General features: G+C 33.3%; 3 protein-coding genes across 4 annotated transcripts; 2 read left to right on the top strand and 1 right to left on the bottom strand.

Annotated features, from left to right (window-relative positions):
• Window positions 1–231: 231 nt before the first annotated feature.
• LOC118048897 (pre-mRNA-processing factor 19 homolog 2) lies at window positions 232–8,557 on the top strand. Its single transcript, XM_035058747.2, has 18 exons — window positions 232–398; window positions 497–582; window positions 1,130–1,201; window positions 1,339–1,401; window positions 2,110–2,196; window positions 2,951–3,098; window positions 3,178–3,299; window positions 3,512–3,628; window positions 4,333–4,428; window positions 4,508–4,567; window positions 5,451–5,525; window positions 6,166–6,270; window positions 6,970–7,086; window positions 7,234–7,311; window positions 7,385–7,481; window positions 7,818–7,869; window positions 8,147–8,217; window positions 8,309–8,557. Exons 1-18 carry the CDS (start codon window positions 386–388, stop codon window positions 8,422–8,424), a joined length of 1,575 nt encoding a protein of 524 aa, XP_034914638.1. The 5' UTR covers window positions 232–385; the 3' UTR covers window positions 8,425–8,557.
• A 950-nt stretch (window positions 8,558–9,507) lies between these two features.
• LOC118048899 (uncharacterized) lies at window positions 9,508–13,162 on the bottom strand. Of its 2 annotated transcripts, XM_035058748.2 has the most exons (9): window positions 12,819–13,162; window positions 12,360–12,649; window positions 11,797–12,273; window positions 11,621–11,693; window positions 11,443–11,523; window positions 11,252–11,315; window positions 10,313–10,400; window positions 10,120–10,204; window positions 9,508–9,741 (listed from the first exon to the last, which is right to left on the bottom strand). In XM_035058748.2, exons 2-9 carry the CDS (start codon window positions 12,464–12,466, stop codon window positions 9,703–9,705), a joined length of 1,014 nt encoding a protein of 337 aa, XP_034914639.1. In that variant the 5' UTR covers window positions 12,467–12,649; window positions 12,819–13,162; the 3' UTR covers window positions 9,508–9,702. The 2 variants fall into 2 exon arrangements, with proteins under 2 accessions (XP_034914639.1, XP_034914640.1); XM_035058749.2 differs by lacking the exon at window positions 12,360–12,649 and having other exon boundaries at window positions 11,797–12,278.
• A 4,362-nt stretch (window positions 13,163–17,524) lies between these two features.
• Window positions 17,525–19,488, top strand: LOC118048900 (plasmodesmata-located protein 2). The gene is made up of 3 exons (XM_035058750.2): window positions 17,525–18,582; window positions 19,147–19,263; window positions 19,365–19,488. Exons 1-3 carry the CDS (start codon window positions 17,817–17,819, stop codon window positions 19,370–19,372), a joined length of 891 nt encoding a protein of 296 aa, XP_034914641.1. The 5' UTR covers window positions 17,525–17,816; the 3' UTR covers window positions 19,373–19,488.
• The last annotated feature ends 4,256 nt before the right edge of the window (window positions 19,489–23,744 follow it).

The following is a 23,744-nucleotide window of genomic DNA, read 5'->3' as shown; positions in this document are numbered from 1 at the left end:
TCAGTAACCTACGTAATAATTATCAAATCACCCAATCCAGGGCAACATGTAAGAAAAGATAATTAAAATTCAGCCCATTAAAAGGTAAATTATGGGTTGCGAGAATTAATATAGCCCACAAGAATACTCATTTATGGGCCATAAAGCCCAATCCTTCACTTGGATGATGGATCGGCCGGTCTTCTCTTCTCCTCTTCTCTTCTATCGCTAATACATAAAATGAAATAAGAATAGACATGTTACATTACAGTTCCCTGGCAACTGGCAACTCAAGGCTCCTGCCTCTTGCTCGGCTGCTACTTTAAATTTTACCCTCAATAATCATTAAATTTAGATAGCTCCTTCGCAGCTAGTCCCCAGATAAACCCTAACTTCTCTTTCTATAATGCATTGCTCAAGTATCTCTCTCTTTCTCTATTACTCTGCTTTTTTTTTTTTTTTTTTTTATGTTTTGTAGTTTCTTATCGATCTCTGTTTTATTTGTTTTTCCCGACAGTTTCCGGCGAGGTTCCGGGAGAGCCCGTCATCTCGAAGAGGTCTGGGCTTTTATACGAGAAACGCTTAATCGAGAGACACATATCGGTATATTTTTCTTTATTCTTTTAGATTTATTTATTTATTTATTTTTATCAATTTTAGGGTTTTAGCTTGTAGCTCGTCAGGGTTTACTTTTTGGCTTCTTAGAGTACAGTTAGAGAAAAGACATTTTTATAATTGTCATGTGTTTTGTATAGCTTGAACGAACGAACGAGATGTTATGGTTTAAAAGTTTAATTAATGAAAATATTGAAGCAGCTAGTGTTGGTTATTTTGTGTGTTTACTGAGGAAGTAGTAAAAATTGCGAAGGTTATGGTTTGCAACCTTGAGGTGATGACAAAACTAGCCAGGATTTATTTAGGAAGTCAATTTTTCGTGTCTTTCTAACTCTTTTTGAATGTGCACGAACAAGTTCCTTGTTTGACAGAAGTGAGGGAGGCATAGCTTTTGCTGCCTATGGTTGTCTTTTGCTCTCCAAATCTTTAAAATGAAGCTTTACTTTGAACTGCATTGATCTTCAAAGTTTCTTTTCAGGAAATTTGGCATTATGTTTGATAAACCTTGTCTTGTTGGTGTTTATTTTCTAATCAGGAATATGGAAAATGCCCCATTACCGGGGAACCGCTTACCATGGATGATGTTGTTCCAGTCGAAACAGGAAAAGTATGTTTAGTTCTGGTCTTAGTTTCAATTGTCATCGAAGTCTTTTGTATCCCACTGCTGCAGTGTCAGCTGTTTCTATACCTGACTAGTTTGGTTGTTTCTATACTTGATTTTTTTTTTTTTTGCTTTTGTTGTAGATTGTGAAGCCGAGAACTGTACAGACTGCAAGCATCCCTGGGATGCTTGGAATGTTTCAGAATGTATGTGTATCATCCCATATGCTACCTTCATTGTCAAATTTCTGACTTCCAGATTTTCTTGATAATATGGTGCTGTGTTAAGATTCATGTTGCTTTAAAGTTGTAAACTCTTGTATCAGCATTTCTTCACATTTTACAAGATAATAAGGCTGCAACTTAATAACTTTTTTACTCGGTCACATATATGAGAGGGATGCTTGCCTCCATCAAGTTCTCCTTGAATTATTACTACGATGCTGATAAACTTCTATGCCTGATTCTATCAAAATGTTATCCTTTTTATCATTTATAGTATAGATAGTTTGCTTTCCAAATCTCTGGTAATAATCACTATACATCCTACCTGTAAAGCTTCCCTGGAGTTCATCCATGTGCAGCTCCCATATTTGTTCTATTTGAATAGTTTTAGCTAAAATAATAGTAAATTGTTGGATAATTTTCATTGCAGCTGAGACTAGAAATCTTGATTTGGAAATAGATGTGCTCCTGTCAAAAGTTTAAAAAGAATTTGAACACTTGGATTTGCTAGTCTACTTTATATTTAGATGTCTAAATATTTTAACTAGATAATCATTTAGTTCATTTAACCTGTTCATTAACCAGTTCTAATTATTATGGTGGCTCATGTAACCCACCCTTTAATGGGCTTATTCTTCTAATATTTTGCATTTGATTTTGCTTGTAAAGTCATTCTTGATCTAATTGCAGGAATGGGATGGCCTAATGTTGTCCAACTTTGCACTGGAGCAGCAATTACATACAGCAAGGCAAGAGCTAAGTCATGCATTATACCAGGTAATTGCCTCATCATCAGATGCTTGTTAGCATGCTCCTCATTTGGCAGGGAACATATGGTATATCATCCTTCTGTTTGTGCTAACTATGAACGTTATTATGTATTTCTGCAACTATCATTTTATTTCTGCATTGTTTTAACATAACTGTTGCTTGCTTTTGTGCTTGCTGTCATTCGAGTCTTGTTTAGTTTACTAAGTTTGTTTTATTTGGAATTCATTGTTTCATCTTCACAATGACTATGAACCCTTAATCAGTGGTTTTTGTGTTATCAACAGTGCATCAATGTTCTTTCTGGTGCAGTGGATAAGGATTTTTACTTAAAATGGAATTTTCCTTTTCCTTCACTAACCTAGAAAGTTGCAACATTGTCTGTTAACATGAAGCTCTATTTCAGTGAGATATCTATTGCTGTGATAGAGTGGTCCAGTTATTCTACCAAATTTGGAACTGCCTTCTTTCTGTAATGGATTTTGAACTATAGAAATTGCTGCCCATCAGCATTTTTGCAAAATTGTTATCATCTAAGACCCTTGAAGTTTTTGTTTTCAAATTTTTGGTCCTCAACATTCTAGCTTTTGTAGAAAGCCAATCCTAAAGTTTGTGTCATCTCTAGTTTCTCCTTGATGTCAGACTTACTTCTTTTTTTGGTGTAAAAAACAATGTAGGTTGGATTATTGAAATTATCACTTGCATACTTTATTGACCAACTCATGGACTTTTATTGTTTTTTTTATTATTATTATTTTGGCAGCATGATGCTGCGTGCCGTGTGATTGCAAGACTTAGAAAGGAAAGAGATGAAGCAAGGTCATTGCTTGCGCAAGCAGAGAGGCAGACACCCATGTTTACATCAGAAGCTGTTACAGCAAATGCTTCAGTTCTTAGCAATGGAAAAAGAGGTTTTTCTCTTCTATCCTTCTTGGTTTTCTCAAGTTGCTTATCAACACGTCATTTAAAGCTTTGTTGATATCATAATAGCTGCCAAGGATGATGATTTGGGCCAACCTGGGAAGAGAGTACGACCTGGAATTTCTGCTAGCATCATTACTGAGCTTACAGACTGTAATGCAGCTCTTTCGCAACAGCGGAAAAAGCGGCAGGTACTGATGCATTTTAATGCAGGAGTACTAAATTTCTGTTGGTAGATTGTTGATGTAGTTACATTACTTTGGCGTGACTGAGTTTTCAAACTGTATCTCTTTGCATGGTTTATTTAAGAGGATAAGAAATGAATGAAGTTAAAGCCTCTTCTTTTGTATGTGCTGCTTGATTGATCTGGTATTCATCTTTCTTTTCCCCTTTTAATGGTTAGGTTCCTCCAACATTGGCTCCTATTGATGCTCTAGAGAGGTACACTCAACTTTCTAGCCATCCACTTCACAGAACTAGCAAGCCAGGCATCTTATCTATCGATATACAGTATTCCAAGGTAGGAAAATCTGTAAAATTTGATCTGGTTGATGAATTTTATATACTCAGTAGGTTTACCTGTTTAGAAGATTTTTGTAAACAAATAGTTTCCCAGCTGCATTTAGTCATGTGCTGTTCTGTATTCTGAATGCCGTGGGAAATTTCCTGACTTTGTGTAACTATTCACTTGTACATCAAATTTAGGCCACTTGCCATACAGTTGCTGTATTTATGGTGTTCTTCTGCACTTGATTATAATGTTTGGAAAATTGCTGCGTGTAGCGTATTTGACTATGATGTTGCAACATTTCCCCATAACTGCAGTTTATTGAGAAATGATTGATGAAAGCTATAAGTTAAACCGTAAATAATTATGAAACATTGACGTGGTTCTATGGTGGCTTATACATGTTTTCAGGAAAGCTTCTCTCATCTGGTTTTCCATGCTACTGTTCATGTTTTAGTATATGCCTAGTGTTTGTCTCATTAATATACCAAACTTAGGGATTTGGTTTGTTTTTTCTCTTCTAATAACACACACTCTATCTGATGTTGGGAATGGGTGATAGGAGCTTGCTTTGAGTTTATATCATATAATTGTTGTCTAAGGTTAACAAATTTTTTAGATGTTTAGCAGTGGCATGACTAACTTTAATGAGCTAAATTGCTTTGCTCACTTGCTGATTTGTGGTGATTGATGCACCTTTTCTCTCTGGTCTTCAGGATATCATTGCTACTGGTGGGGCTGATGCAACTGCTGTAATCTTTGATCGGCCATCAGGGCAGATTGCATCTGCACTCAGTGGTCACTCAAAGAAGGTTGTTATTTTACTTCATTTATTGCTGTACCTCTGCTTTTTAGTAAAACTTATGAATGATAACATCATTTTTATTGTAGGTAACCAGTGTGAAATTTGTGGCTGAGGGTGAATTTTTCTTAACTGGATCAGCAGATAAGGTAAGCACTGTTCAATTTGGTGGGTGTTAAACTTCTTGTTTACCATTGTTATAGTCTTTTCCCCCCTTTTTAGCTGATTGATTTTTTTTTCCCTAATCATAGTCTGAACTGGCTTTACTCTACTTGGTTCAAGGAAACTTGGCAAACCCACATAGAATATCACTCCCATCATCTCATCTTTATGTCCCAACGTTCCTTTTTAGTGTGTCCCAAATTATTAGTTGATCTGTCAGTTGCAGTCCAAGAATTACTCAACCTGAAAAAATCATGTTTTTTTATGAGAAACAAAAGCATTCAACTGAAAGGGTTTAGATCATTGCAAATCTAGTACTGGAGTTAAGGTGCCATTTGCTGGAACTTCTAAAAGTATTGTAATATAATCTGTCATGTAGGATTTACTCATCAAAATTCAATTGGTCTGTGGTTATAGGAAAACACACTGAGGATTCTTTTAAAATAAAAGGTCAGAGCGGACCATGAGAATGTAAATGCAATCTGCCCTTGTTCAAGGAAACAGTGATTTAGTATCATTTAGTGGTTGTGGATGTGGAAGCAATTGCTTGTATGGAATCGAATCTCCCATGAAGGAGGGTCACTTGCATCATGGCCATGAATTTTATTTTGTAAAGGATTACATCATGAAACAATGTCCACTGTGATCTTCAAACTAGTTCTATTTGTAGCTATTATGAATCTTAAAGTTTACCTTATGATGAGACTGGACTTTTTGATAGGCCCTTCCTCTGTTTCCTTTCCACTTCTTTTTCACCCATTAAAGAACTGAATTTCTGACATCTGGATCTTCTCATCCACAAGTATCCTTGCTTAAATTAGTGTTTGTAGGCATTCATCCAGGATTTAATATGTTTTTAAAATGCTGCAGACAGTTCGAGTGTGGCAAGGATCTGAAGATGGGAACTATGATTGCAGACACATCCTGAAGGATCATACTGCAGAGGTAATTGCCTTTCAACCCATGTTGGTCCTGTTTCATAATCTATGACTGATTGTTAGCCTGATACTGGGATACAGATTCCAGACGTTGCTTCTGTTTTGATAAATCCAGGCATATTCTAGATTATGTTAAATAGGGCAGAAGATAGATAACCTCTGCCAATGGGGCCTTTCTAGGCTACTTTAAATAGCTTTTGTAGCCTGTTCTTTGTGGCTGAATTTGGGTAAGCCTCAGGTAAATGCCTTTTTTCATGCCTGCGTTTTAGGGGAGCTCAAAGGAAATTCCCTAATGTGAGCTTGAGGCCTAGGACCCAAGCAAAATCTTGAGTCATGTACTACATTTTATGTATGCCTTGTACACTGAATGAAATTTGCAAAGCTTGTTTGAACTAAATGATCACAACTAGTTTAAAACCATTGACCTAGAACTGAGTCATTCTGAGATCAATCAAATCAAGTTTATGGAAAGCATCTGCTTTTATTACAAGGCAGTGCTGTTCCCTGACCAGATTGTGTGGACTAAAAACACTCATGTATTTGCATGCTTCTTGTTATCTTAATATTTTCTCAGCTTGGTTGTGATGTTGTACTGATTTTGTGCCATTTTTATTACATGATATTGATACGCATGCAAATTCTGTCAGGTGCAAGCTGTCACTGTTCATGCCACAAATAACTACTTCGTGACTGCTTCTCTTGACAATACATGGTGCTTCTATGATCTCTCCTCTGGTTTATGCTTGACTCAGGTCCGCTCTCTCCTCCTGTGGGTGCACGTGTGCTCATCTGTGTCTTGTGCACATTCACAAAAGTAGTTATTTTCAATTTTTTCCTACTGTGAAATATGTAGGAAAATTGATAGCAGAAAAGATATTGCCAAAATATAAAAATTTATCACCTGTTCTGAGATTCACACTTTCATGACTGATTATTGTGTTTCATTTGATACAATGATCTGCAGAATTCATGAAAGTTCAGGAGCAATTACCTTTACATTTTACCTAAATTCAAAGAATTGAATCCTCCTATCACATACTTGTGGTCCATTTCAATTATTTTAGTTTGCCAATAATAAGTTGAAAAGTTAACAGGGAATTAATGTTGAACTGCAAATTATTCTCCATCTATGATGCCTTTTTTCATGCTCGAAAGCTCAAAAGAGGCACATTTAAAAAGTCACTAAGATCAGACAGAAAGTGAATGGTGAAGTATGTTTTTGTATTGTGCAACTCTGGAGTATTTTTCCTGTACTATGGTAATTTTTCTTCAAGCTGTTATCAAATACTTAGGTTAAAATATCCTCTATTACACAAGGTTTCTAAATGTTTCAGTCAATGTTAATTTTCGAAACTTGCTTATAGTTTTTGTTTCAATTTTCATGTTAAAATTTCATTGTGTATGTTGGATCTGGTTCTAGGCAAACTATACATGGATGTTTAATTTTGCAGGTTGCTGACACCTCCAAAACTGATGGCTATACATCTGCTGCCTTTCATCCTGATGGTCTCATCCTTGGAACAGGCACTTCAGAAGCAGTTGTTAAAATTTGGGATGTAAAAAGTCAGGTACTCACTATCAAAATTGTTGTGTTTATTGCTTTTTCAGGGTGCAGCATGTAGAGGCCAGATGTGCCCAAAATAGAACCCTTTTCTGATGGTTTAATTAAAACTATTTGAAGTTTTACTTCTTTTGCATTCTTTGTTTATATGCAGGCAAATGTTGCAAAATTTGAAGGCCATGTTGGACCAGTGACAGCAATATCTTTCTCAGAAAATGGATACTTTCTGGCTGTAAGTATCTTTTTATTTTTCCGAACAACACATGCTGTGATAGATGGTCTGATTTAATGTTTGTACTTGACAGACTGCTGCCCATGATAGTGTTAAGCTGTGGGATCTGAGGAAATTGAAAAACTTCCGGACGCTCAATCTCTATGATTCTGACACACCTACAAACTCTGGTGCGTGTTACTATGGTGATACTTTTCCTTGTGTATATATGTATGGCTAGTGGCAACATCTTGTTGGCTATAGTTCCTATGATTTTCAAGCTTTTATGGTACTCCCTGGTCAACCTGCTTCCCACTACCTGACAAGTCATACTTGCTATGATGAATTCTGTGTGTTAAGTGGTTTTAAAAACTTCAAGCTTGACTATATTTCTTTCTTTTATTTTTTGAGGCTTTGTTTTTTTATTGCACTCTTAAGTTCTCGGGTGGGCAATCTTGATCTACAGCAATATGCATGTATTTTTATTCTTCTGTGGGAAGATTTGATATTCTTTTTTATTATTGCAGTGGAGTTCGACCACAGTGGATCTTACCTTGGAATTTCAGGATCAGATATAAGGTTCAGTCTCCAAATATCTAGTCATTTTCAATAGATTTTAAGAATTTGTTTGTCTGAAGTTGGATTACAGCTCTGCTTTTTTGCCTATTCACAAAACTGTTTGGGCTTTGCAAACGTTTTTCTGATAACGCTAAGAAAATTTTTTCTTCGTTGCTAGAATATTCTGAGTCCTTGTCAGAAAAGCTATTACCACATCTTTTTCTTCTTTTTTTAGAAAAATTAAGGAAATTATTAAAAACGTTTTTCCCATCTGATTTTGTGTCTTGTACTTGTGCAGAGTTTACCAAGTTGGCAGTGTTAAAGCAGATTGGAATTGTATCAAAACTCTTCCTGATTTGTCTGGCACAGGTTTTCTCCTTTTCTTGTCTATTATTGTTTGTTGCTTCCCACTTTGTTGGAGGAATTGACAGATGCTCTACTATTCTGTGTTTGGTTGCAGGGAGAGCAACTTGTGTAAAATTTGGTCCAGAATCAAAGTACATAGCTGTGGGATCTATGGATCACAACCTCCGGATATTTGGCTTGCCTGAGGATGGAGCTCCATTGGAATCATAATGAAGTTACCAACTTGCAAAGTTGAGCTTATGGATTTCTGCAGTTGCTGCCATAGGTGGCGGGTGCAGCAAAACGATAAACACTCATGTGGTGCCAACACTTGATGCAGTTTTCAGGCATGGAATATGCTTTGGCGCAACTTAAATTTGACCGGCTACTACCAGTCTTTTTGTATTTGTTATATCATTGGAACTTCCAGATAATCTACACGGTGAGGTGTTGTGTACTGGGGGGCACACTTGATAATTGTCAAGTGCTCTTCTTAAAGGGATAACCAGTTGAGATCTGTATTTCATCACTGTAGTTAAATGTTGTTTGATGTGATTCAATTGCCATGCTAATTAATGCACCATGGTTCAGGTGGCTGGGTATGTTGACAAGCACAGCCTAGGCCGGTGTTATAAAAACCTCTGTTATGGTCGCCGGCGTTGGCTATTTGTTCATGTCAAAGGAGCTTACCTTTAGCCGCTCGCTGGTGACGGTCCCTTTTTCTGCCATTGAAATAAAACTAAACGCTGATAGATGCATGCGGAGATCATAGCTCAGCGATGCAAAGGGTGTTTGTTCAAACAAGTATCCATGCCATTCTGAACTGGGAGTGTTGAGAACGATATTGTTTCTCACCGTGCCCATTTTAGTGGTGGTATGCAGTGGACCTCACCGCTGGATATTATTAGTTCAACCATGCAAGGTCGGCAATGCTCTCTGAGAAGAAACGTTTGGTGATTCTGGTCGATCTTGATCCCATGCTCCCTTTTTAGAGCGTGCATGGAACCGAAGTTAATTGAACCTGCCATGCCCGTATTGCGTGTTTAAATCTCTGTTTATTCAGAAAGAAACTAGCCAGCCAATAGCTAATTTCCAAGTAACACAACTCCATCCTACAAAGTCCCTCCATTTCCATCTCAACAGATTCCATACCCGGATGTCCAGGTTGAAGTTCCAAACGAAGCTGTTGAGATATATTAACCATTATAGATTATTTTTTTCTGATGAGTGTAAATAAATAATGGCTTCCAAAGCTCCTGTTGCTTCTTGCTAACCACTCGTAACTAGCCAGATATATACACAGGTTGCAATGTATTTGAGGAAATGGTCTCCAGTCTGAAGCCCGGATTACCATGGCTTTATTCACAGAAATCAGAATTCAAATCTAAAATTTACCAGGGTCAATTCTCTGCATAAATGGAGTACTCCATGATCCAAAGAATAAAGAATGAAATCACAAACTAATGAAAGGCGTTAAAACAAGAAGCTTCCATATCTTGCCTAGCATCATCAGGTAAGGTATTTTGATGCATGTGTGAACCCCCAGAGCTGCAACAAGAATATATCGTTATTACAGGGAGAAAAAAGGATCTCAGAAGTTGAAACGGTAGCTATTCCTATGATGCTTAAAATTTGTCAATAAATTCCTACGAAAGCAGAAGCCTCTTGTATTTTAATTATTCACTCGCAAACCATGACATGCTGGAGACAGCCTTAACCTATGCAGCCAGAGAGTGACAAGCATTCAAATGAAAGGTAAGAAACAAGTGGCTCTGAGCGGGTTTGATGAAGTTGCAAGGACAGAAGCCCATGTTTACTTTTTCACTTGTCAACCACGAAAGATTCAGACAGTAACTCGAAAAAAATTAACAAAATGGAACAAAAATTGCCAAAGTTGCCAAAGACAGTTAAAAACAGTTAGATTACCTCAACATTCTTTAACTCAAACTCTGGGTTATGGGCCAGGCACAAGTTACCAAATGTTTGACAAGGTCCACTAGTTCCATTCAACCTTTTCCAAGATTAAAAAAAAAAAAGGGTTATGTAAAGAAACAAACACTAAAACTTTTGCAGCAAATGGAGAGTATTTCAAAGAGGAATTAATAGAAAAGGAACTCACAGATCTCCATCCATGCACAAAGCAAAGTTGCCACCACCTCCAAGTGCTAGTATGTCATTCAAGCACAAGTAGTAATATCTGTTGGCACCTATTTACATAAATGAACCACGGGATCAGCTCAAATTTTATGGCTTTTCAATCTTAATAGTATCTCTCTGAAACAAAAGATAGCAAACTCTAACGTTAGAGAGAATTAAAATAGTAAAATTGCACATCAAATTCCCAAAGAGCAGCTTTCTGTCCATCAAGAAAGCAACCATCAATTATAATTTCCATTAGATTTATAATTAATAAACTTGTTGATTTATTATGCTTTGCATTAGCAGAAAAAAGGGCTGCAGTCAGCAGACCTCAAAATGCTCTCTTTGAAAATGGTATATTTAATTGAGCGGGGGCTCATCACTGTTATTGTTTTAATTTGATCCCAAGTCCTGGTTGATTACAATACAAACTTCTGAGGAAGATTGAATATTTCTGGCTTGTAATTCCTAAGGTCAACTAAATAATTATCATTCACCAATCAAACATCCCACAAATTCAGCAGACAGACTCTTTCTTAATATTTACACACAGGATACAGGATACTCAAAGTACCAAAGTTTCATTGAAAAAACATGGATGTCTAAAAAGCATGGTTTTTTTTTTCTTTTTTCTTTTTTTCTTTACATAAGAATACCCCTCCCAGACCATGTATACGTTTCTCAGCATGAACTGGCTTCAACTATTATTCACATCTCAGCAACGCGCAACAAAGTTTCCTCAATTCTCTTTGTAAGAGACTGATCAAATCATCATTTGATATACAAACTAACCAAATATGATTGTTGATGATACCCGGAACATGATAGCAGTTTCATTTATCAAGTTGCTAGATGTGTGTATAATGAAGTTATTATTTGCATTAATCTGTAAAGAAATGAAGTGCGTAAAAGTGCTCACCAGTTGGTCTAAATATCCTTGGTTCACCATAAATAGTGGTAAATACAAATGATTGGTTTGTCCCCTGTCACAAGTATCGGAAAATGGTAAGAGTGTTCAAGGAACCGTTTGAAATTTGAATGTAGAAAAAAGCAGGGAGGACAACACCCAAACATGTAAATTGTAAACCAATACAGTAAAGACAAGGTTACCTGATATTTTCTCTTAGCAGTAGGTTTCAATGGACATTCTAGCAGCCCACCAAACACAGCACCTTGTCTATCGCCGGTAATCTATAAGTAGCAGAAAACAAGTTTAAACCAGTTGAAAAACGACTAAAATGATGAACCCTTACCATATGGAATTTGTCAGAACATAGCAATGACATACCAGCAAACAAGGACCAGAAACAGCAGCACTCTTGCGAATAAGTGTATGAAGTGATATGCCATGCTTCAACGTACTGCCCTTCATTTGAAATCACCAACAAAAAAAATCAAGATCCAAATGGAAGAACAGTTGTGCAGCAGCACAAAAGGCTGCGGGTTTATTAGCAAAAACCTTACCTGTACAGCAAGGTCCACTGGCATCCCTTCACAATATTAGGAAGGGATGAGAGCAAGAACTCATACAGCTCTGAGGAAATAAAAGTGGACTCGTCCATGAGACAGGGAAAAGGCTTTCGTGGAGTCTGATTATTTGCTTCTTCAAATAAATCATTATCACTACTGCTCCTTGCAGGGGCAGCATCATCATTACCGTCATGACTTTTAACAGTTTGATTGTTTTCGAAAGCTGCATTGTATTCTTTGTCGTCTTTACAAGATTTTTGGAATTCCTCTGTCTCGCATATTGTGCTGCATTCATGATACCTATCTGAGTATTCTTCTCGCTGTTCAAGATCTTTACCGTTCCATCTAACAGGAAGTGATTGAATTGGTTTTAACTCGTCCTGGTGCTTGTTAGATCTAGACCCGACAAAGCTTAGTGAAGGGATGGCGAAGGGAAAATATGAAGATGATTTTTCCCCTTTAGAGCACGGCCTGGCCTACACATTCAAAAATCTTGCGTCACAAACAGAACCAATAAAAATTAACAAGTGTAAAGAGCCCCAAAACAAACCAATTACCTTCTCCTTACAAATTCTAAAATCCGTAAAAATTCAAAGCTACAGGAGTTGGTTTCGATAAAGTTTTGATTTTTTCCGGTACAAGCAGTGAAAGTATAAGAACCCATGTTTCTTTTTGCCTTCTTTTCTCGTATTCTCTTAGCTACCAAGAAGGGTTTTCAGTATTTTGTTATGTTTTTTCAGCTACCAAACAATGGATCCAGCCAGCACCAAAAACAGAATTCTTAAAAATCTAAAACCAAATCTGAATTCCTTTTGTTGTCCAGGATGTTGAGGTTTCTATATCCAAACTGAAACAATCAAAATCAACAAAAGCGATTCAAGTGCCCAGCTACGTTGTATAAAAGCAACCAGATCTAACATTCTACTATAGGGAACGAAGGGAAGAAGAACAAGAAGAAAACCCATCAAAACAATAGAAATAAAAAGCAGGAAATCATAAAAGGAAGGTTAAATTACCTGAGAATTATCAGGAGAAGAAGAATTGGGTGAACTGGCAAAGAGACGAGATAGTTGATTTGAGACTTTTTCTTTAAACGCACTCATTCTTTTATATTAAATGATTTCTTCAGTTCGCAGTGAAGAAGATTTAACAACTGCAGGCGCTAATAGTATCTTCTCTAAAAACAAATTGCGATGAACGTTTTGTGTTTGCAGCTTTTTAAGGTTTGTGTTTTTTCCTTTTCGTGTTGGTTCTCACACAAGCATGGGGAGAGGAAAGATCGTCGGTGGAAAGGAAGGAGGGGACAATTTTACTTGCGTTTGCCTTCTCGACCCTCGACACCTCGCAAGAAGTTAGCTATTCTCCCTCTCCCCTTTTTAACGTAAGATAATTGATAGCGTATTTGTTAGTGTAATAAATATTGTTTTTTAAATAATTTTTTATGTTTAAATATATAATAATAATATTTTTTTATTTTTAAAAAATTATTTTTTATATTAACATATTAAAACGATTAAAAAAATACAAATCGTATTAAATTTTAACAAAAAAAAAATTGAATTTTTTTAAAATGTGGTTTCAACCGCGTTTCCAAATGCTACTTAAATCTTTAGCCAAGCAATATTAAATTTTTTTTATAAAAACAAAATAAGATATTTAAGTTTCATAAAAGCTACAAAATATTATAAAATAAACATAATGAATTTATATTTAATTTTAAAAATAAATTTTCTCTTAAAAAAGCAAAATTTGCAATAAATAAAAATATATGAGATGAACTAAAGTTATTTTTAAAATTAATGAAAACTATAAAAATCAAATAACAAAACTTAATTTTTAATTAAGTAAATATTGAAAAAAAAACTTCAGTAAATAAATAAATAAAATCACGAGTCTCCTATACCCAGAGGAAATTAAGTACTTTTGTGTGCTATATGAAGGTTGCATACTTGCATGATTTGTTTTTCTTTTTGAATCTATATATCCTCGAATCTTCATTCGACACGTATAACACTCCTTTTTGAATACTTTTAGGAGGAAAAAATTCTCAATGGACCATACATAACTCTCTCTTTTGAAATAAATGGATTTACAATATTTCTTTAACTTAATATAATTAATGAAAATAATTTAAATAAAAAAATGAGTATTTAAAAATATTATATTTACATTTACATTTAACATTATACATGCTATTTTATATATATTTTTTAATTATTATCTTGTTGTTATAACAACACAAATTATCAGCATAGGTTTAGATCAACGTGGAACATTTGCTAAAAAGTTTCGAAGTAGACTCAGTTTTCTCTGTAGTTATATTAAAAGCAATAAATTTGAATATAAAAATAAATCAAAATATATTATAAAATTTAATTCGTAATCAAATACAATATTAATTAAAAAAATTATTAAAAATTAATTAAAAAAATAAAAAATAAATTAGTTGGGTTAACTCATTAAAATCATGACTCGGATCATGAGAAGGAAACAGCCCAATAAAAAACAAGTTCAATGTTAAGGAAATTGTGATCTATGTCACGAGACTGATATAACTTCTTAAAAAGATAAAAAAAAACGACCAATGATTTAATTATGGTTAAAATGCTAAAATCCGCAATCTTGATCATGAGATCAATGTATTATCATAAAAAGTAAATTAAAATAAATTATTAAGCTCGATTTCCAACCGACTCGACGTTGAATGATAAAATTAAAAAAATAAATAAATAAAAATATTAAAGGCATGTTAATTTTAGCGTTTTAAAAGTATTTTTGAAAAAAAAATATTTTTTTTATTTTTTATTTTAAATTAATATTTTTCGATCATTTTGATACATTGATGTTAAAATAATTTTTAAAAAAATAAAAAATATATATATTTTAATACTTTTTAAAATAAAAATATTTTAAAAAATAACCGCAATCAAACTTTCAAAAACACACGCTCTCTGCAGGGGTCACGGATGCGATTACGTTTCAACTTCTCTGTCCTCATATTATTTTTAAGAACTTGCAGTTCATCTTATTCTTAATATTTTCTTATTACAGTTTATTGCTACTTTAGTTTTCAAGAATGGCAGCAAACTGCAAACTCTATTTATTCACAGATTTCACTGATGAACCTGTTGACAGTTGTTTAATATAATGACAGCGATTGTTTTTTTTTTTTTTAAAAAAAAATATTAACATACCAAGATAATATATAAAAAAATTTATACGAAGATCCGAGGTAGGTGCAAATTATAAAACAATGAAAGTGTGGGCCAGAGTTGAAGTGGATGGCCATCAGTTTGAGGATTGTGAAGATCACCAATGAGCAGAGGATGATTGTGTTTACTTTCTAAGGACCTTTAATGGCAAAATTATTCTGTAGCTACATAATTGGATTATTACTATTTACTTGATATAAGATTCGTAGTGGGTCAGATATTTTATTTTTTTATTTTTAAATAAAATTATATACATAGAATTTTTTAACATGTTTTTGCAGTTGGAAAAAATTTAAATGAAAAATCCACTAATTGTTTTTATATATATAAATAAATTGAGAACTATATATATTAATAAATAATAAAAAAACATAAATGATAACTAAAAATTAAAAAATAGAAAAAATAATAGAGACAAATGTACATCAAGATATTTAATCTTGCAAGCCGGAACATTTATTCATTTATGTTTGCTAAATTTATTTATTAAAATAAATTTTCTATTCAAGCAAATGACAATAAAAATAGAAACACAAGTTAAATCGATTGAATAAAACAAAAAGAAAAAAAAAATACTATGTAAGGCTGCACATATTAAAAATATTATTTTGAAATAATTTTTTTTTTTCAAAAATAAAGTTCATTTATGCAAAAAAGAAAATATATATATATGAATCAGAAAAAAAATTTAAAATTTAAATGTATAACAAAAAAAATATTATCATTTTAAAGAGGTTTTCCAAACAAAATAAAAAAGAGAAATGGGTATTAATATAAATAGAAATAGAAATAGAAAAAATAGAGAAAAAAACCATATGAAAAAATTCATTAATTAAAAAAAAAAAACATAATATAGAAGGGGAAAAAAAAAAAAACACAGCCAAGTGTTGCAAGGCTCTGGCCCATTTTTTTGGGGTTGGAACCAAACTTTTTGGAAATAAACAAATTAGGCAATATGCGTTGTTTGATTTGTCCAAAATTCCAATAACTATAATAATAAAAAAATCAATATTTTGTGTTTTTTTAATTGAAAAACTCATTTTCTATTATTTTTTTAATCTAAAACATCTCAAGAACCGTAATAAACCTATTCATAACCTCAAATAAACCAAAAACAATTTCAAAAACCAAAACCAATATAAAGGCAAAAATCAAACCGAGCTCATATTTGTTTTTTCATAAACTTTAAAGATTTAAAAACACCTAATATGAATTTTCATAATTAAATGGAACAATTTAACACAATCATTGACAATTTTAGTGGTTTAAATTAGTGTCAATAATATTTTTCTCTCTTTTATCGTTGAAATCCAACGATCTTTTTCTCACATCTCACAACCAATAACTAAAAAATAACAAAAATAAATTTTTGTATCAAAATTAAATTTGAAAAATAATTGTGGCTCCAAATCATATAATTTATGTTGTTTGAAAAGTTAGAAGACCAAGATATATCTTTTCTAAAACTTATGACACATCATCTATGTTTGGTTTCTTTTTAATTTTAGTGCTTATTTTTTTTAATTTCATTTTTTTATATATAAACAAAATCAATTGACATTCAATCACGAACAAATCATCCAAAATAAAAGCTTCGAGGAACAAAATAAATTTTTTAAAAATAAACAAGACTAATAGTGACAGTTGCACACTATTCACCAGCATTTTTATTATCCATCTCCCTGTTAAGTCGGCTTTATTAATAATTACCAAATTGAATAAACACCCTAATTTATATAATTTAATGCTTATTTTTTTATTCATTATAATCTTTTATTAAAAAGTTAATAATTTAATTATCAAAAAATCACTAAACTTCATAAAAAACTTTTACCCCCGACTATCTTCTCCACTAATTCTAAAAAAGAAAATATTATCATGCATATAATTACACACCATCCAAATATTCAAAAATCATATTCCTCAACATATTAGATTATGGAATATCGTTGTATAAATTGATTTTTCTTTAAACTCAATACTGATTTATTTATTTATTATTTATTTTATTTTATCATATAATTACACACTATCCAAATTAGATTTGGTGACGTGCATTTCATTCAAAGCTATAAATTCTTGCTAGGATTTCAATTCAATCCTCACGATCAGTACATGAAAAATAAATGAGTTCACGATTAAAAAAAAAAAAAGAAAAAAAAAAAAAAAGAAGGAAAGAAAACAACAACGACCCCATTGCCGCGTTCAAAATTCAAACCCTAGCTCACGTACGATGCTCTCCAGTCAAACTTCAAGCCCTGTACTCGCACAAACCCAGATTCCTTTACATTCATACCCTTCACCTCCTTCATAGAGAGAATATTTTCTTTCTTCACCTTTCAATAAAAATTATTTTATTTTAAACCAATTTTGTTCTCATTCTCTTCAAATACTAAAAAAATACACAAGTATTGGTACTCACTGTTCACCATTCCAATGAAAATTGTAGAGCAGTACTTTTTTTTTAAAAAAACTTCTCTATCGTCTACTAGACTGTGTACTCTCGCTGGCGGCGTCAGGGGGGAGAGAGAGAGAGAGAGAGAGAGAGAGAGAGAGCTCTCCAGCTCTCATAAGTCATACCAATCCGCATATACAGAGAAAAAAGTAAAGTAAACACCAAACATCAGAAAACTAAAAACTAAAACCAAAACCCACAGGACAAACTCTTTTTGAGCAATTCAAAGCACACCCCAGAACCCAAACTCTCCTTCATTTTCTATCTTCTCTTCTGTTTTGACCAAAACCCGCTTCTCAAATCCTTCCAAACCTGTCATGATTTGATCCATTTCTGCCATTTCCTAAATGGGTTTTCCCTCAAAACCCTTTTTTTTCTCCCTTTTTCTCTCCACCTTTCTCTTTGTTAATCTTTCTCAGTCTGCCCCTGATTACAGCACCTTGGTCTACAAGGGCTGTGCAAAGCAAGCTTTTCAAGATCCAAATGGTGTGTATTCACAAGCCATCTCTGCTCTTTTTGGTTCTTTAGTCTCCCAGTCTACCAAAACTAAGTTCTTTAAAACCACCGCCGGGACTGGCCAAACCACGATAACTGGTCTCTTCCAATGTAGAGGAGACCTTAGCAATACTGACTGCTACAACTGTGTCAGCAAACTCCCCATTCTAACAGACAAACTTTGTGGCAAAACAATAGCGGCAAGAATCCAGCTTTATGGATGCTACATTCTGTATGAAGTTGCTGGCTTTGCACAAATTTCGGGTATGGAAATGCTGTACAAGACTTGTGGGGCCAAGAATATAGCAGGAAGCGGGTTTGAAGAGAGAAGAGATACTGCCTTATCAGTGATGCAAAATGGTGTGGTTAGTGGCCGTGGCTTCTATGCTACCAACTATCAATCTGTGTATGTTCTTGGGCAGTGTGAAGGTGATGTTGGAGATTCAGATTGTGGTGAGTGTGTGACAACTGCTGTCCAGAGAGCTCAGGTTGAGTGTGGGAACGCTATCTCAGGCCAAATCTACCTGCATAAATGCTTTATTAGTTACAGTTATTACGCAAATGGGGTGCCCAGGAGATCGTCATCATCTTCCCCGTCTTCTAATTCAATTTCATCAGGTAGTATGTACTAGAAGGGAATTCTTAGGAAATCTAAATCTGGTATCGAGAGAAAAGTTTTCTGCTTTTTATTTATCAGTATTTAGTAACACTCGTTTTGGTCGAGGCTTGCTTTGCTGGATTCTTGATTTTTTTCTCCTTCCTAATCATTTCTATTTCCCTGTTAAAAAAAGGTTCTTTCTATATTGAATTACTGTATATGGTTTGGGTTGTTGAGTTTCCCTTTGAAAATAGTTTTTCTTTTTCTTTCATGATAACGATAAAAGGAGGTTCTTTGAAAAAAATAGATTAGTGGGTCTCTCTGTGTATTCAAATTAGAATATGGTCATGGTTGTTGATTTTTTATTTCCTACTTGTTTCTGATCCCTGTTAAAAGGAGCTCTTTTTTTTCTTTTCTTTTTTATAGATTACTGGGTCTCATATCTATTGGAATCAGTATATAACTATCCTGTGTGAAGAATGTGCAGTATCTTTTCAATTTGTTTGAAGGTGGTTTAATTTTAATTGGCCTGAGAAATATATATAACAAAGATCTGGATTTGGGATGGGATTTGACGGATGCAGCTGGGACAGGGCAAAACACAGGGAAGACGGTGGCCATTATAGTAGGAGGGGCAGCTGGTGTGGGGTTCCTGGTCATCTTCTTGCTGTTTGCAAGAGGTTTGATAAAGAAACGTGAAGGTATGCTTTTTTGCCCTTCGAAGAACATTATGGGATTGGATAATTATACTCAACATTTCACTGGTTATGATCTCTTTTGTTCTTTTAATTATTTTGTGCAGATTTTTAAGAGAAAGAGAGGGTCCTAAAGAGGAGGCAAACACCTTTTTTTGAGGTGGACTCTTTCTACAATTTCATTTCTTTCTCTAGAGAAATGAGTTTTTGCAGTGGGACCAATGGGGGTCTACAATTTCTGTTAGGACAGTGGCAAGGGAGTATATATCTGGGGATGGAAGTAAGTAACTAGGGCTTGAATGTGTTTCACAAAGGTGAAAACAGACAGCAGAATGAATGTTTCTCGATTTGAATGGATGACAGAGGAGAGTTGAATTTATGGGTTTTGCCTTTATATTTTGCGTAGCCATGTGGGTGTTTTGCCACTTTTTCCCTCTTCTCCAGATTAATGCATCCCCATTTTCTTCTGCTTTATGCTTTTTAGAAAGTGGCAACATATACTCTCTTTTTTTCCCTCTCTACATGCAGATGGATCTCACTGCTCATGCATTTCATCATCTCTTTTCTTCCTGTTCTTGTTTTGTTCTTGCTTGGATTAACAATGATATGGACCTACGGATTCAAGTGGATATCTGATGCAGGGTCTCGGTCTCTTTACTAAAAAATAGAAAGTCTAATTCACATCATGATGAAGAACAGTTTGTAAAATCTTATAACCATGCCCTGCTTTTGGCACTGCAAATTATGACTTCTAATCTCTCTACGCATTTCTTCTCCCTGTAAAAAGAGTGCTAGAGTTTAGACAGCTAGATGCAATTATCATGCATTGGCAGCAAGCTGGAACAAGCCTCATCCGAGGCAAGGGAATATATAGCAAGATGGCCACGTTTTTTTTTTCTTTTTTCTTTTTTTGCTGTATGATCTATCCATGACAACCAACATGCGATATTCTTCTTGCAACAATTTCTCTGTTTTTGGAGATTATGGCGATGTGAAAAATGTAGGAGATGAGCATCTGGATGGTATTTTTTTTGAGCTTTTGAGGCCAATAAAAGGTTATCTCTTAAGAGATCTCAAGTCTGAAAAAAGCTCACACACGTATCCTCCTCCTTGAAGTAAAACCCACAATGAACATTGAGCCGCAAATAAAAGCTTAGGAAACTATTTTATTGAAATGACATGAAATGGAAAAAAGCTAATTTCCAAAAGAAAGCAAGGGAAATTAGTACGGCTTTTTTATTAAATAATAAGTAAAATAATACAGTTTGAAAAACAAAATAGTGAAATAACATTGTTATATTGCAATTAAAAAACAAAGACATTTTTTAAAAAAAAAAATTTGAAATAAGCTACATGAATTATAATAAGGAGAGAGATAAGAGAGAAAAAAAAAGAAGAGAGAGACATTAGAATTAAATCAAATCTTTGATTATAGAAAACTATGTCGACAAAACAAATATAAAAACATTAAAAAAGTTATTAATGATGATCCGAGTATGATACACTAATCACCTATAATAAATACTATTAAAGAATAAATAAAATTGAGAGATTTTGAAGAAACTCATTAAATTATTATGAGATTATGAGATTCATTAAATTCATTAAGAAAATAAGAAACTCTGGATCATTGGCTGATATTATGAGATATTTGCTATCAAATTCATTAAATTCTAGCAATAAGAGCACTGTTAGACTTTTTTACCTTAGGAAGCACGATATATCAGCAACAACAGTGTAGCTTTATTTTAAAAAAATTAAGTTCCTGATATTAATTTATACCTAAAATTAACATGTTTAGTACTCAATCTAAAATAAAAAGAGAAAAAATACATATCTAAAAACACACAATATACTTGATCTAAAACAAATCTAAATTAGATATTTATTATAATACACACAGGCATGAATTTCACTACATCATTTTTTTTTTTTTATTTTTTTTTATAATAACTGAATTTATTAACTAAAAGGTGGTCATTTATTTAAAAGATGATAAAAAAAAAATTAAATGAGCATCTTCATTATGAAAAAGTTATTACTAATATACTTAAAATTAAATTCACTATATGTTCTCAAATACGAGCTATATAGTTTATTAATTTTAAAGTTTGTAGAAATTAATCGAGATATGTACAATCTGATTCAGACATTCATATTAATAAAAAAAATAAAAATAAATTCACTACTTCACCATATGCTAAAAAAGCATTATATGAAGTACTTGTACAACAATTGTATGTGAGGGTCTCAATTAATTAATATAAGCTAGGACTCTGAGAGGAAATTATTGTAGCAATAAATAATACTTACTCTCTCCGCTTTGACTCTAAAAATAGCCGGGGTAATTTAGTTTTTTTATATGAACAAATTAGTCATTGGAACATTAATTAGAAGCAAAATTACCTTTTTACTTTCTTTATGAATAATATAATGACCTAATTAGCCTTATAATAAAAAAAACCATTAACTTGTATCAGCTCTTCTAGTCATTTGTTTTTTCTACACAGTTAAATTACTAGAAAAAAACAAAAATAAAGCTTTCTTTGAAAGGTTTTTTCATCTTTAAATTTTGATTTTTTTTTATTATCAAGTTGATTTATGAGTGATTTAGTTTTTTAAAATATTAAATATTAATAAAAAAAATAGGTGGCCAAAACACGAGAGTCTCCTACCATTTATATTTTATGTCTAATTTAATTTTTAATTTTTATTATTAATTATTAATTTTTAAAATTTTTCTTCTATTTATATATATTTTTTAATTTTATTCAGATTCTTTTGATTTTTATACTAAATTTAATTCTTATTTTTTAAATTCTCTTACTAATTAAATTTTATTTTGATTCCATTCACGTCATTTAATTTTTTTTCATACTAAATTTTACTTGATTTTTTTTATACCCCTTGGAGGCGATCAATGATTGGACAATTTGTTAAGCAAAGCACCAAAAAATAATCAGTTGAAACTCAAACAGCTGGGGTCCTGACCAGATGATGGTTTGTTGACAGATCAGAGTGGGCGACACTCAATTATATAACCTTTATTTTTCTCCGGTGATATTATTGATTTCTTAACAGAGAAAATTTTAGGATTTACAGCAGTTATCATCATCCCTGTGCTATCAATCAATTAATTTGCATGGCGGCGGCGGCGGCAGCAACAGACTTGAGAATCTGACTAATACCATGATGGATTTGGATTCAGTTTCAGTGACAAGTGACCCACGAATCAATCAAAATCCAGCACTACAACTCCTGAAAAAAATAGGACCCTTCTTTTTTCTAACAACATTCCACTCCAAATCCAGCAACAATTCCTTTCTATCTTAACACTCATTGCATCTTCTCTCAAATCCCACCTTCCAACGTTGTTTTGATGACAACCCTCATTTCTGCTAACTCAAATTCCTGTATCTACTTCTCTACCTTTCTTTCCATGTTGCGCCCCCCTACCCTCGCTTCCCCTTTCAAAACCTGCGCTACTACCCTCTGTCCTCTTTCCTCTGGTGTCGCTCTCCATGCTTTATCTATCAAGCTCTCTCTCAATACCCACCCCTTCTCTGCTCCTGCATTGACTGGTTTTTACTTGAAGACTCGCGTTCCTGTTTAAGCACGCAAAGTGTTTGATGAAATGCACGAGAGAGACGCGGTCACAAAGAAAAGGTAAGATACTTCCACAATGCATCCTGCAAGACAATCCAGACATGGCTTTGGTAATGTTATCAAGCAGCTTGAAATAAGAAATTATTAGACCTGCTTTAGCATCCACAAGGTCACGATTACACAACTGACACCATACTGCTCAAATCTACACAACAACAAAGGATAAACAAGAAATTAGCCTATTAAAATAAAAAAGCAAAACGAGCTTTTTGGTTTGGGGTAATTACAAATTACACGGCTTAAAGCATCAGCTGTGACATGACATTGACACCACCTGGTTTAACAATCATCAAGGACTTTCACCACCCACAAAACCTGTAAAACCTAACCGTAGCTTGTTTGGAATCAATCAATTCTTTATCAGAACTGATTTGATTTGTTAATTGAATTATTTTGCATGGAATAGGGTTTAAAATTATAGAGTTTATTTGGGTTGAACGGATGAAATTACATCATTCCCCACTTGTTTTCGTCAAAAAAAACTTATTTTAAAAATATTTATGTGAAAAAGAAAGGAGGCAATAGAAGGATGTTAATATGACTGATTTTTAAAACATTAATTATTTTTTAATGGGATTTATAAATCTATAAAAATCTCTGACTTGCATAATTTATTTATATTGTTTAAAGATTCTTAAATACTAAAATTAAATAAATAATGTTAAAATAATTTTATTTTTAGTCGAATCTCAATTCTTCCAGAAATATAATATTAAAAGAAATTTTATGGAATGATATTATTAATTATTATCTGAGCTCGTTTTTTTTTTTCTTAAAATTATATGCAAGTAAGAGAAGAAAATCTTAAATGAAGATTAATA

This window comes from Populus alba, chromosome 10, assembly GCF_005239225.2.
Source record: "Populus alba chromosome 10, ASM523922v2, whole genome shotgun sequence".
Classification (NCBI taxonomy): Eukaryota; Viridiplantae; Streptophyta; class Magnoliopsida; order Malpighiales; family Salicaceae; genus Populus; species Populus alba.
This window is presented reverse-complemented; position numbering and strand designations above follow the sequence as displayed.

Excerpts from the sequence above, each read along its gene's own strand:
- LOC118048897 (XM_035058747.2), top strand. Across the intron at positions 2,197-2,950 it reads TAAGTCATGCATTATACCAG|CATGATGCTGCGTGCCGTGT; the intron begins GTAATTGCCTCA and ends TTATTTTGGCAG. Across the intron at positions 4,568-5,450 it reads TAACTGGATCAGCAGATAAG|ACAGTTCGAGTGTGGCAAGG; the intron begins GTAAGCACTGTT and ends AAAATGCTGCAG.
- LOC118048899 (XM_035058748.2), bottom strand. The coding sequence starts at position 12,466 with ATGGGTTCTTATACTTTCACTGCTTGTACCGGAAAAAATCAAAACTTT. Across the intron at positions 11,316-11,442 it reads CTGCTAAGAGAAAATATCAG|GGGACAAACCAATCATTTGT; the intron begins GTAACCTTGTCT and ends TACTTGTGACAG. Across the intron at positions 10,205-10,312 it reads TTGTGCATGGATGGAGATCT|GTTGAATGGAACTAGTGGAC; the intron begins GTGAGTTCCTTT and ends ATCTTGGAAAAG.
- LOC118048900 (XM_035058750.2), top strand. The coding sequence starts at position 17,817 with ATGGGTTTTCCCTCAAAACCCTTTTTTTTCTCCCTTTTTCTCTCCACC. Across the intron at positions 18,583-19,146 it reads TTCTAATTCAATTTCATCAG|CTGGGACAGGGCAAAACACA; the intron begins GTAGTATGTACT and ends TGACGGATGCAG.